At 51.9% G+C, this 13769-nt stretch overlaps 1 protein-coding gene across 7 annotated transcripts in view; it reads right to left on the bottom strand.

The window, feature by feature from the left end:
• KLC3 (kinesin light chain 3) overlaps window positions 1-13302 on the bottom strand; it is a 34926-nt gene extending 21624 nt beyond the window's left edge. The window contains exons 1-3 of one of the 7 annotated variants that reach the window (XM_084814607.1): window positions 13230-13302; window positions 1471-1780; window positions 812-1039 (exon numbers count right to left, since the gene is read on the bottom strand). In XM_084814607.1, coding sequence (XP_084670733.1) covers window positions 812-1039; window positions 1471-1764 — 522 coding nt within the window. In that variant the 5' untranslated portion in view covers window positions 1765-1780; window positions 13230-13302. Of the gene's footprint in view, window positions 1-811; window positions 1040-1470; window positions 2384-12842; window positions 13145-13229 lie in introns of those variants that run through there. The other 6 variants (XM_084814612.1, XM_084814610.1, XM_084814605.1 and 3 more) reach the window with 6 other exon arrangements.
• Between the last annotated feature and the right edge of the window lie 467 nt (window positions 13303-13769).

Below are 13769 nucleotides of genomic sequence, written 5' to 3'. Positions count from 1 at the left end.
GCCTCCCATCTCTCAATCTAACTGTTTCACTAATTTTCAGTGATTGAACTACTTGCCAAACTTGATTAATCCACTCTTCACATGTGATTATTTTCATATTTTCCCAGTTTGGAGCAATTTTCAACTTTGCAGCTGTTAATAAACTGGGATATCATTGTTTGATGAAATGCTGATACTTGAGAATGAAAAGCTCTAACAACATCATTTTTAGACTGAAGGTTAAATCATGCCCACTTATTCTGTTTATATGTCTTTTGACTTGTCTCCAGAATATCTGGATTTCTGGACAAGGTCACCTTTTCCAGGAGGCCTTTGGATCAACTCCCACACCCAAGTGTGAGCACAGGTTTCAACTGCGTTTTACCTCTGCCTGTACTCCCTTCCCTTGCTTCCCCTGTGTTTAATTTAAACTGTAAGCTCCTTGGGGCATGGGCCTGCCCTCTTGTACTCCGTAAAGCGCCACACGCGCTGATAGCACTCTCTCTCTCTCACTCAGTATCTGTCATTATATAACACTAAGTTCTGCAACCCTTCCCCCTTCTAAGATATGCAGCCTCACATCAGAGTTCATCCCCACAAACATATTTTCAATGTCAGGACACAGCTGTGAAAGACATCAAGGAAAAGACAACTCTGAGCATGGGCAAAGTTCCTTTCCTCAGCACTACCAAGTAATCACAATCCCCCCCCACACACACACATGCTCAAGGCACAGCTGGCATTAGAGAGGAAGCCAGATGAGGGGGCAGGGCATCTGGGGGGCTGAAACCCCTGCCCCGTGGTATCCTTCTCCCCCCCCACCTGGCCGCACCTGCTCCCCTTTGGGGTCGTACTGCTTGAGCTGGTTCAAGAACTCCAGGTGCTTCTTCTCCTCCTCCAGCTGTGCCACGCACTCCTCGCTGTGCTGCAGCCGCAGCTGGGTCACCGCCAGCTCGTCCCGCAGCCAGAGGTTTTCCTGGGAGAGGCGCTTCACCTGGGCCCGCAGCTTCTGCTTCTCGGCCTCCAGAGCCCCAACGTGCGAGGACAGGGCAATCATCATCTGTGGGATGGACAGGAGGACATGGGGGGGGGAGGATTCTTTTCCAACTCTAAATGTCTGTAACCCCCCCCCACACACACACACACACAAACAAGGAAGTCCCTGCCTAGTCCCTGCCTTAGGGTTTCTCCTTCACCACTGCCCTGATGCTGCCTCCCTGGCACCCCTTTCCCAACAGTCATGCCCCTGTCTCCACAGCACCCCCCAAGCACACAACCCCTCTGAGATGCTCCCCGCTCTCTCCTCAGCTGAACCAAACTTCCAGTCCTCTCCCAGAAATTGTCAACATTCTGCAGCCCACACAATTGTCCTGAGCAGTCAGAACGTTGGCAAACATTCCATGATGTCACAGCAGTGCAGCCAATAGCTACAGGGCCATGGCAGCCAGTTTTCAGCTGGAGAGAGTCGTTTTTCCACCAGCCCCACGATACCTGAGCTTCCGCAATGCCCAGCTCAATCCCCTCCAAGCTCTTGCAGACAAGATCATGCTTCTCCTCCAGAAGTTCCAGGGCCTGGATGTCCGTGGACTCTGCCGCCACCGCCTCCTCCCTCTCGCCCAGCAGCTGTGGGCCCTTCAGCAAAGCCTCTTGGAGACGATGACGGATGCTCTTGTTCTCGCCTCGCAGGGCTTCCAGGCCCTTCATCGCCTGACGAGTATGGACGATGATGTCGTCTGCCGTCATCCTCTCCGATTCGTTGTTGCCAAGCTCCACCATGATGGACATGGCAGGGCCAAGTCAGCTGGGGAAGAAAGGAGACCCTGGCGTGTGCTGGGGCCCAAGGGAGGCGTCTTCACTCCTCCAATGCTTACCTTCTAAAAGAAGGAAGAGGAGCCTGGCTGGGGACTTGCACCTTCCAAGGAGGAAGCCCTTCCCTTAATCCCAGAACTGAAGGTGACTTAGGCACTCTGCACGTTCTCAGAAGCGCTCTTGGCCTCATATTTCAGGGGCTATCAAAACTAGGCTAAGCCCTGCTCTCTTTTTACTCTGGATTCATTAATCAAGAATTAACGACATCGAGAGATGTAAATTTGTGAAGGCATGACAGGAAAAACTCAGGGTTTTAGTCTTTCCCACACAGTATTAACAGACAAACCAAATTCAGAAATGTTCAGGGGAGGGAAAAAATATACGTAGTATCTGCGGCACCGGATTGTGCAAGTTTACTCTAAATTTGGAATTTAGCGCCACAAAGCGGAATCCACCCCCTCAACAACCCGGTGATCTCATCTAGCAGGTGGGAGCTAAACTGGAGCTTGCGGGGAGGGGCGGGGAAGGTTTAGCACTACCCTCCGAGGGGACACACATGGGGCTGGATCAGGCTTGGGTTGCTCACTCCCCAACTGGGAAGGCTGCGTCCCGAGAGCTGCGCCTCATCCCCTTGACTCTCTCCAAAACGAGTTCCACCAGCAAGGCAAGCAGCAACGCGTCGGCTGGCCAAGCTCGCTCTGCGGCTGCATACCACATGGCGTGCACGCTCAGCACGGTGGGAATGGCGCGCCAGCCCATCTGCAGGGAGAGCGCCCATCCTCACAACAGACCCCGATGCATCATCAGAGTTGGGCCCGGCGGCACCACTCTGCCAGAATCAGGGCTGCTCGGCCAGCAACGCGCCAGCTGCTTTCTTTATTAGATTTATACATGGCCCAGCTGACAAAGGCCCTCAAAGCCATTTACAATCACAACCTCCCAAAAAACAACAGTGAAACAAGAGCCAACGCAATAATACAGCCAATCTGAGTGTCAAAAAAATTAAGATACTGAAAATATTAAAGAGCCAGAAGTAAAATGGATAATTAAGACAGCAGCTTAAATGCCTGCTAGAAGAGGAAGGTGTTCACCTGGCATCAAAGGGCGCAATCCTATGCATGTTTAGACAGAAAAAGTCCTACAGCTCCCAGCATTCCCCAGCTATGTGAGTTGGAAAACTTTTTTCTGTCTAAATTTATGTATTTATGTATTTATTTAAATTTCTTAATCGCCCATCTGGCCAGTCACCCAGCCACTTTGGGTGATGTACAATGGTACAATTTAAAACAGTAAAATTATATATAAACATTATTTAAAAATACCCTAACCTACCCCAAATGCCTGCCTGAATAACCAAGTTTTCAGTGCATGGTGGAAGCTCATTAAAGAGGGGGCATGGCGGAGTTCCCTAGGGAGGGAGTTCCACAGAGTGGGGGCCACCACAGAAAAGGCCCTCTCCCTCGTCCTCACCAGCCCAGCTGTCCTGGCTGATGGGACAGAGAGAAGGCCATCCAAGGCTGATCTTGTTAAGCAGCCTGTCTGGTGTTGCTGGAGGCGCTCCTTGAGATAGGCTGGACCGGAACCGCATAGAGTTTTAAAGGTAAAAACCAACACCTTGAATTTGGCCTGGAAAACAACTGGTAACCAGTGCAACTCCTTCAGCACTGGAGTGATGTGATCTCACTGGCAGCTGCCTTTAATCAGGTGAGCCGCCATGTTCTGCACCAGCTGCAGCTTCTGAACCATCTTCAAGGGTAACCCCACATACAGCACATTACAGTAGTCTGGACAAGAGGAGACCAGGGCATGTACTACAAATGGGAGCAGATGGTCAGGAAGGTATGGGCACAGCCACCATATCAGATGGAGTTGGTACAGCGCTGCCCGGCTCACAGCTGACACCTGAGCCTCCATGGACAGCTGGGAGTCTAAAATGACCCCCAGGCTGCAGACCTGGTCTTTCAAGGGTAGCCGTACCCCATTCGACACCAGGTCAACATCCCCCAACCTCCTCTTGTCTCCCACCAGAAGTACCTCGGTCTTGTCAGGGTTCAGCTTCAGTTTATTCCTCCCCATCCAGCCACTCACCGACTCCAGACATTTGGACAGGGATTCTACGGCCAACCTTGGTGAAGATTTGAACGAGAGGTAGAGCTGCGTGCCATCCGCATATTGATGACACCGCACCCCAAACCTCCTGATGATAGCCCCCAGCAGCTGCATATAAATGTTAAGTAGCATCGGGGAGAGGATGGAACCCTGTGGCACCCCACAAGTGAGCGGCCACGGGTCCGAAACCTCCTCTCCCAGTGCTACCCTTTGGTACCTGCTGGAGAGGAAGGACTGGAACCACCGCAATACGGTGTCTCCAGTGCCCAGCCCCTCCAGGCGGTCCAGGAGGATACCGTGGTCAACGGTATCAAAAGCCGCTGAGAGGTCGAGGAGAAGAAGGAAGGAGCATTCGCCCCTATCCAGAGCCCTCCTCATATCATCCACCCAGGTGACCAAGGCCATTTCTGTCCCATGCCCAGGCCTGAAGCCCGACTGAAATGGATCTAGATAATCGGCTTCTTCCAAGTGTGCCTTCAACTGCATTGCTACCACCCGCTCAATCACCTTGCCCAAAAGTTTTGAGACCGGGCGAAAGTTGTTCAAAACTTGGGGATCCAAGGAGGGCTTCTTTAAGAGCAGTCCTATCACTGCCTCTTTGAGGGCAGATGGCATCACTCGCTCCTCAAGGGAGGCGTTCACCACTGCCCTGATCCCCTCACCAGTCTCTCTCTGCAGCCCATAATGAGCCAAGATGGGCAAGGATCAAGTAAGCAGGCGGTTGGCCTTACAGATGAAAGCACCTTGTCCACTTCATCAGAAGGAAGAAGCTGGAACCGATCCCACAAAACCGGTTTGCCACAGGCCGCCTCTTGCTCGCTAACTGTATCCATGGCGCACGGAATAACACTCCTGATCCGATCAATTTTATCCGCAAAGTGCCTTGCCAAGGCCTCACAGGAGGCCTTAGAATGCTCCAGTGGTTCCGGAGCAACTGGACCGACCAGGCTCCGGACCACTTGAAACAGCCTCCTGGGACAGCACTCTGCAGACGCGATAGTGGCAGCATAATATTCCTTTTTTTGCTACCTTCACCGCCACGTGATAGGCTGAAGATACAGCTCTAGCCCATGACCGATCGTCTTCGGAGCGAGACTTCTGACACCGGTGCTCTAGCCGTCTCACCTCCTGTTTCAGGCCTCGTAACCACGGATTAAACCATGGTGCAGTCCGAGCCCTGTTCATGGGGAGAGGGCGTTTCGGAGCCACCCGATCTAATGCCCCAGTGATTGCAGCATTCCAGCCACCCACCAGGGCCTCGACCGAGTGGCTGTTGGCGTGCTCCAGAGAATCCCCAAGCACGTTCAGGAATCCATTCGGATCCATAAGGCACCTGGGGCGGACCATTTTAATGGGTCCTCTGCCCCTGTGGAGGGGTTGTGGAACCGAGAAGTCCAACGTCACCAGATAGTGATCTGACCATGACAAGGGGGTGGTGGATATACCCCCGACTTCCAGATCACTCCCTGCTTCTCCAGAAACAAACACAAGGTCTAGCGCATGACCGGCTACATGGGTGGGCCCAGTTGGAATAGTGTGCAGCTCCCAGGAAGCCATGGTCTCCATGAAGTCCTGAGGTGCCCCCGTGAGGATGGCCTCTGAATGTACACTGAAGTCCCCCAACGCCAATAAGTTAAGGGACTGCACACGCACATCAGAGACCACCTCAAGCACCTCAGCCAGGGAGTCAGTCGCACAGTGGGGTGGACGGTACACGAGCAGAATCTGCAGACTGCCCTTCAGGCCAGACCTCCAGTACATGCACTCAGCAACCTTGGTTTCCCGGAGAGGGGGTCTGGTGAAGACCAAGGACTCCCAGTAGATAACAGCCACTCCCCCTCCCCGATCCCCAGCCCTCGGCTGCTGTGTGTAAGAAAACCCGGCTCGGCACATGGCCGCCAGAGTTGGAGCAGCGGCCTCAGGATATGCATAGGATCACACCTGAAATGGATATAATGAAGAGACCAGGCAGATCGCCCTGGGAAGGGCACTCCAGAGAGAAGGGGCCACTACAAGAAGGCTTTTTCTGTGGTTGCCACCTATCGCACCGTTGTGGACTGCAGCACCTGGCGTGGCTCTGAAAAGGATCTTCGCAATTGGGCAGAAACATATGGCAGAAAGCCCTCCTCCAGGGAGACTGGCCCTAGACTGTGCGGAACAGGGCAGAGATACCTTGCTTGCACCCACAATTTGCTGGCATGTTCCAAGAAGAGCTCTCTTGATCTGACCAAAGGCCTCTCTAGTCCAGCAGTCTGTTCGCACAGTGGCCAACCAGATGCCTCGATGGGGAGCCCACAAGCAGGATATCAGCTCGTGAGCGCCCTCCCGTGCGTGTTCCCCAGCGACTAATACTCAGGCCCCAGTGGAGGCTGGTGGCTCCAGTGTCAATGGGGTGGTGAATCTGCTCCATGTTTCCATCAGAACCACTCAGAACTCTAAAGGAGCTATCCAAGGTGCTTTGCATCTTGGATAGCTCCTTTAGAGTTCTGACTGAAACCCAGAGAGGATTCCCCACCCCACTGACATCAGAGCCACAGCCTTCATTGTCAGACCCTGGAGGTGGCGTGTAGCCATCAGGACTAGTAGCCATGGCTAGCCTTACCCTCCACAAATTTCTCTAACCCCCTCTTAAACTCATCCAAAATGACAGTCATCACCACAACTTATGGTTGCAAATTCCATAATTTAACGATGTGCTGTGTGAAGGACTTCCTTCTATCTGTCCTGAATCTCCAACCATTCAGCTCCCACTAGGTCCTAGAGCTATGAGAAAGACACATCCATTTTCTCCACACTGTGCATCATTTTATACACTTCTACCATGTTCCTCCTTACTCCACTTTTTTCTGCGCTAAAGAGCCCCAAACATTGTAACCTTTCCTCATAGTGGAGTTGCTTCAGCCCCCATTTTGGTTGTCCTTCTTTGCACCTTTCCCAGTTCTACAATCTCATGTTTTAGTGCGGTGACCAGAACTGTACACAGTATTCCCAGTGTGGTTGGACCATCGCTTTGCATAAAGGCATTCCTATGTTGCAACCACACTTGGGACACTGTATAGGATACTGTCATATTCTCATCTCTGCAACCATCAGGGCTAGTAGCTTGGTTTGTGGTACACAAATACCACAGCCACCAGAACTACAATATGCCAAGAAGCTGGATGCTTAAACCTTCCATTTGCAAACGAGCTGCATGCTTGGCCAAGGCCAGCGATATACACACACATAACCATGATCCATGTGTGAACTCCCTGTGCATAATACACAACAACCAACATATTCCAGAAATAGTGAATCACAACCAAAAGGAACACTGTTGTGCAGGCTTAGAAGTAGCCACTCATCTGGTCACCTGTGCTGTGCTGAGGTCTCCCTCATGCAAACCAGCAGGGGAAGTTGACAGAAGCTGGATACAATTTTACATATGATCTATACAGATATTGTATTTTTATACCATTATTATAATATTATTATTCCTTTATTGTTATTAAGGAACCAATTTATTTATGTAGTATCACTTACTAAATAAAACATTTAGAAAGTAAATTAAAAAGCAGTTACCTCTTCGTCTTTCAAGTCACAAAGGGCTATCACAGGTATATCTGTGTCAGTAACTTTTGTGGAGTTATCTGCAAGGCGACTACTGTGGCATAGGATTCGGGAATAAGGATAAACAGCATTCCGCCCTGCCCCCACCCCTCCTCTAGCAGGGCTTAGATTAACAGAAAGAGGTGCCAGGGCTCAAACCTGCCAGCTGGAAACCCTGTGCTCTGACCTGACGCTATTACCCCTCACCTCACTGGTGTGAAGGTGGCTACAGTTACTGAGCAGTAACAAAAGACTCCCCTTCATGGATCACTGCCTTGTTGTGGCGAAGGGGCTTGCGTAACTCAGTGAAGCCATAAGCTATGCCGTGCAGGGCCACCCAAGACGGACAGGTCATGGCAGCGAGTTCTGACAAAATGTGGTCCACTGGAGAAGGAAATGGCAACCCACTCCAGTATTCTTGCCAAGAAAACCCCATGGAACGTATCACAAGGCTAAAAGAGATGACGCCGGAAGATGAGCCCCTCAGGTCGGAAGGTGTCCAATATACTACTGGAGAAGAGCAGAGGGAAGTACTAGTTCCTCTCTACTCAGCACTGGTTAGGCCTCATCTGGAGTACTGTGTCCAGTTCTGGGCACCACACTTTAAGAAGGATGCAGACAAGCTGGAGAGGGTTCAGAGGAGGGCAACAAAGATGATCAGGGGACTGGAAACAAAGCCCTGTGAGGAGAGACTGAAAGAACTGGGCATGTTTAGCCTTGAGAAGAGAAGACTGAGGGGAGATATGATAGCACTCTTCAAGTACTTGAAAGGTTGTCACAGAGAAGAAAGCCAGGATATCTTCTCGATCATCCCAGAGTGCAGGACAAGGAAAAATGGGCTCAAGTGACAGGAAGCCAGATTCCAGCTGAACATCAGGAAAAACTTCCTGACTGTAAGAGCAATACGACAATGGAACCAATTACCTGGGGAGGTGGTGGGCTCTCTCACACTGGAGGCCTTCAAGAAGAGGCTGGACAGCCATTTGTCAGGGATGCTCTGACTTGGATTCCTGCATTGAGCAGGGGGTTGGACTCGATGGCCTTGTAGGCCCCTTCCAACCCTACTATTCTATGATTCTATGAGGGTATTTCCAAGTAGTGCCAGAAAGAGTGAAGCGGCTGGGCCAAAGCCGAAAGGACACTCAGCTGTGGATGTGTCTGGTGGTGAAAAGAAAATCCGATGCTGTAAAGAACAATATTGTTTAGGAACCTGGAATGTCAGATCAATGAATCAAGGTAAGCTGGAAGTGGTCAAACATGAGATGGCAAGATTGAACATCGACATCTTGGGAATCAGCGAACTAAAATGGACAGGCATGGGCGAATTTAATTCAGGTGACGATCATATCTACTACTGTGGGCAAGAATCCCTTAGAAGAAATGGAGTAGCACTCATAGTCAACAAAAGGGTAGGAAAAGCAGTACTGGGGTACAATCTTAAAAACGATAGAATGATCTCAGTACGAATCCAAGGCAAACCATTCAACATCACAGTAATTCAAGTCTATGCCCCAACCACTGAGGCCGAAGAAGCTGAGGTTGATCGGTTCTATGAAGACCTACAACACCTTCTAGAACTAACACCAAAAAAAGATGTCCTCTTCATCATAGGGGATTGGAATGCTAAAGTAGGAAGTCAAGAAATCACCGGGATAACAGGCAGGCATGGCCTTGGTGTACAAAATGAAGCAGGACAAAAGCTAATACAGTTTTGCCAAGAGAACACACTGATCATAGCAAACACTCTTTTCCAACAGCACAAGAGGCGACTCTACACATGGACATCACCAGATGGTCAATATCGAAATCAGATTGATTATGTCCTTTGCAGCCAAAGATGGAGAAGCTCTATACAGTCAGTAAAAACAAGACTTGGAGCTGACTGTGGCTCAGATCATGAGCTTCTTGTTGCAAAATTTCAGCTGAAATTGAAGAACGTAGGTAAAACCACTAAACCATTCAGGTATGACCTCAATCATATCCTTTATGAATATACAGTGGAGGTGAGGAATAGATTTCAGGGATTAGACCTGATAGACAGAGTGCCTGAGGAACTATGGACGGAGGTCCGTAACATTGTTCAGGAGGCAGCAACGAAATCCATCCCAAAGAAAAAGAAATGCAAGAAAGCAAAGTGGCTGTCTGATGAGGCTTTACAAGTAGCTGAGGAAAGAAGGGAAGCGAAAAGCAAGGGAGAAAGGGGAAGATATATCCAACTGAATGCAGAGTTCCAGAGAATAGCAAGGAGAGACAAGAAGGCCTTCTTAAATGAACAATGCAAAGAAATTGAGGAAAACAACAGAATGGGAAAAACTAGAGATCTCTTCAAGAAAATTGGAGATCTCAAGGGAACGTTTTGTGCAAAGACGGGCATGATAAAGGACAAAGAAGGCAGGGACCTAACAGAAGCAGATGAGATTAAGAAGAGGTGGCAAGAATACACAGAAGAACTATACAGGAAAGATCTCAATGTCCCTGATAGCCATGATAGTGCGGTCACTGAACTTGAGCCGGACATCCTCGAGAGTGAAGTCAAGTGGGCCTTAGGAAGCATTAGTAACAACAAAGCTAGCGGAGATGACAGTCTTCCAGCTGAGCTATTTAAAATCCTAAAAGATGATGCTGTTAAAGTGCTGCATTCAATATGCCAACAAATTTGGAACACTCAACAATGGCCGCAAGACTGGAAAAGGTCAGTTTACATTCCAATTCCAAAGAAGGGCAATGCCAAAGAGTGTTCAAACTATCGCACAATTGCGCTCATTTCACATGCCAGCAAGGTGATGCTCAAAATCCTACAAGCTAGGCTTCAGCAGTATGCAAACTGAGAACTACCAGAAGTATAAGCGGGGTTTCGAAGAGGCAGAGGAACTAGAGATCAAATCGCCAACTTTAGCTGGATCATGGAGAATGCAAGAGAATTCCAGAAAAACGTCTATTTCTGCTTCATTGACTACGTTAAAGCCTTCGATTGTGTGGATCACAACAAACTGTGGCAAATTCTTAAAGTGATGGGAGTACCAGACCACCTTACCTGTCTCCTGAGAAACCTGTACGAGGGTCAAAAAGCAACAGTAAGAACCAGACATGGAACAAACAAGTGGTTCAAAATTGGGAAAGGAGTACGACAAGGCTGCATATTGTCGCCCTGCTTATTTAACTGATATGCAGAGTACATCTTGAGAAATGCCGGGTTGGATGAATCACAGGTCGGAATTAAGATTGCTGGGAGAATTATCAACAACCTCCGATATGCAGACGATACCACCCTAATGGCAGAAAGCGAAGAGGATCTAAAGAGCCTCTTGTTGAGGGTGAAAGAGGAGAGTGCAAAAGCTGGTTTGAAACTCAACATTAAAAAAACGAAGATCATGGCATCTGGCCCCATCACTTCCTGGCATATAGAAGGGGAGGAAATGGAAGCAGTGACAGATTTTACTTTCTTGGGTTCCAAGATCACCGCAGACGGTGACTGTAGCCATGAAATTAAAAGACGCTTGCTCCTTGGGAGGAAAGCTATGGCAAACCTAGACAGCATAGTCAGAAGCAGAGACATCACCTTGCCGACAAAGGTCCGTCTAATCAAAGCTATGGTTTTCCCAGTAGCAACGTATGGCTGTGAGAGCTGGACTATAAGGAAGGCTGAGCGCCGAAGAATTGATGCTTTCGAACTGTGGTGCTGGAGAAGACTCTTACGAGTCCCCCGGACTGCAAGGAGGTCAAATCAGTCCATCCTAAAGGAAATCAACCCTGAATGCTCATTGGAAGGACAGATAATGAAGCTGAAGCTCAAACATTTTGGCCACCTAATGCGAAGAGAAAACTCTCTGGAAAAGACCCTGATGCTGGGAAAGACTGAAGGCAAAAGGAGAAGGGGACGGCAGAGGATGAGATGGCTAGATAGCATCACCGATGCAATGAATATGAACTTGAGCACACTCCGGGAGAGAGCGCAGGACAGGAAGGCCTGGCGTGCTATGGTCCATGGGGTCACGAAGAGTCGGACATGACTGAACGACTGAACAACAACAAAAGACAGTTTGTGCATGCACAGAGGCATGGGAAGCAGATCCTACAAGTCCCAGGGACCAATCCAGCCCCTTGAGAAGTACCAGCTGGCCTTGTAGTTGCTATGAGTGGTGTGTGGAGGAACAGGTGGTTGCTGTGGGGGTTGTGGGAAGATGGACCCCTTAGAACGGTCTTCCTGTAGAAGCCATTGCAGCAAATGATTGCACATCTTCCATCAGCAAAAGGTGCGCAGAAACCCCCAAGCTCGTAAAGCGACACTCACTTGCAGAGAGTTGGAAGCTTTTCTAGGTAACCAAACAAGGGAAGCTGTCCCACATGGACAAAGCGACTCCCCCTGACTCCTGGTTCTTTTCAGGCTGCTGTTACAACAGAAATGACTATGGTGAGCATCCCTGCACTGGGCTCTTTTGCGAAGGCGCATGTACAGACACAGGGGTGGGGGGGTGGGGAGAACCTCCCAGCCAGGGCTGGCTGAACCCCTTTCGCTGTGCTACATGTCCTTGGAAGCGGTGCGCACTGAGACTTGTTTGTGATGTGAATGGAGAAGGCCAGGGCAGCCCAGCCTTGTCTGGGCACATTGCAAGCACGCCTGGGTGTGTACAGTTCTTGCAGGCTTTCATCGACACCATTCAACATGTGACCCTGTGCCACCCACCTGGGCTGCTTGTGCGTGGCGCTGGCTGCACTGAGGCCCAACACGGGAGGTGGCGAGGAACCGACAACCTCCTCTCAGCTCAGACCCTGTAACAGCCTTCCCCAATGCGTTGGACTACAACTCCCACAATCCCCCAGCCAGCTATGGGAGCTGTAGTCCGACACATCTGGAAAGTTGGGGAAGCTTGCCCTAGAAGCCTCTAACTATTTGCGCCAGAGGTTCCAGACCCGCGGTGATTCCGCGCAATTAGAAACAGTTCATCAGGGCTGTAACCCTATACCTATTTACCGGGGAGCAATTCCCATTGAGCTCAGTGGGGCTTACTTCTGAGTAGACACGGCTAGGATTGCACTGCAGCTGTTCTCTTCCTCTCCCTGCCTTCCTTTGCCAAGGCTGCAATGCTGGGCGCGCTCGCCTGAGAGTGAGCCCCCTTGAACAGAGCGGGGCTTACTTCTGAGTAAAGAGGGCCCTGCAAGAGACACTGGCGCCGCCGCTTGACTCGCATTTGAGCCGCCGCCGCCTTGCCTGCGCTGCTCTTCGGAAACAGGGCATCCGCGGGGCGCGCGGGGAGCTGCGCGCTTTTAACCGTCTGCTGGGCGAGGAGGAGGAGGAGGAAAAGCCGGCCCGGCCACCGTGCACCTTCCATCTCCCCAAGACCCGGGCGCGTCCCTACCTTACTCCGGAGGAGCGGCTCAGAACGTGAGGGACGGGGATCCAGACCCCTCCTCAGAAAGGGGGGTCTCCTTGGGCGATCTGGGGGGCCAGCGAGTCCGCCTAGCTCTGCGCCCCGCGCTGAGGGCGAGCAGCCCGGGGCATCGCCGCTGTGGGGCGCCGGGGGCGTGTGTGCAGCCTCGCCGTGCACTGAACCCCCCCGGCCCTTCCAATGCGGGATCAGCCCCGGGCCCGCCCCGATCCGCGCGCCTGCCCCGCCGCCGCCTCGGAGCGGCTGGACCAGAAGTGCCCCGCCCCGCCCGCGGCTCCGCCCCGCCGCGCCCCGCCGCGCCCCGCCGCCCGGCCCGGCTCGGCTCGGCCTGGCCCGGCCCGGCCCGGCCCGGCTCACCTGCCTGCGCCGCCTCCCGCCCTCCATCTTGGCCGGCCTGGGGCGGCTCCGCCCGGCTGCCTCTCCCCGCAGTGCGGCCGGCAGCAAGGCAGCGGGGGGGAAACGCGCTCTGCGCATGGCCAGGGGCGCGTCGCCCGCCGCTCTGTCCCGCTTGCCAGGCCCGAGCTCGGATGGAGAACCAGCCCGGGTACGCGCGTCAAGCTCTGCGGGGAGGCCGGGAGGGCGTGTGGATGGCACGGACTAATGTGGAGGGCCGCTCCCTCCGGCCTTCGCTCCCTCCGTCCCGCCCGGTTACGCTCTCCGGCAGAATCAGCCTCCCTGAAAACGAGCGTTTGCAGGAGGGATGTTACTGGGGCGAGGAGCCAAGTTACTAGCCGGGGGGGGGGGGGGTCTACAGAGGAGGGATTGATGAAGATGCCAGCCTGGAGGGCGGGGCCAACATGGTGGCACTGGGAGACCCCTGTGCCACTCCATGTTCGTTGGCGGATGGCAGCTGGGGGATACTGGGAGTTGTAGTCCAACACATCTAGAGGGCCTCTG

Source organism: Heloderma suspectum, chromosome 10 (assembly GCF_057233095.1).
Source record: "Heloderma suspectum isolate Gila_16-S chromosome 10, 16-S_ref, whole genome shotgun sequence".
NCBI lineage: Eukaryota > Metazoa > Chordata > Lepidosauria > Squamata > Helodermatidae > Heloderma > Heloderma suspectum.
The sequence above is the reverse complement of the archived record's forward strand: the minus strand, read 5'-3'. Positions and strand labels throughout refer to the sequence as shown.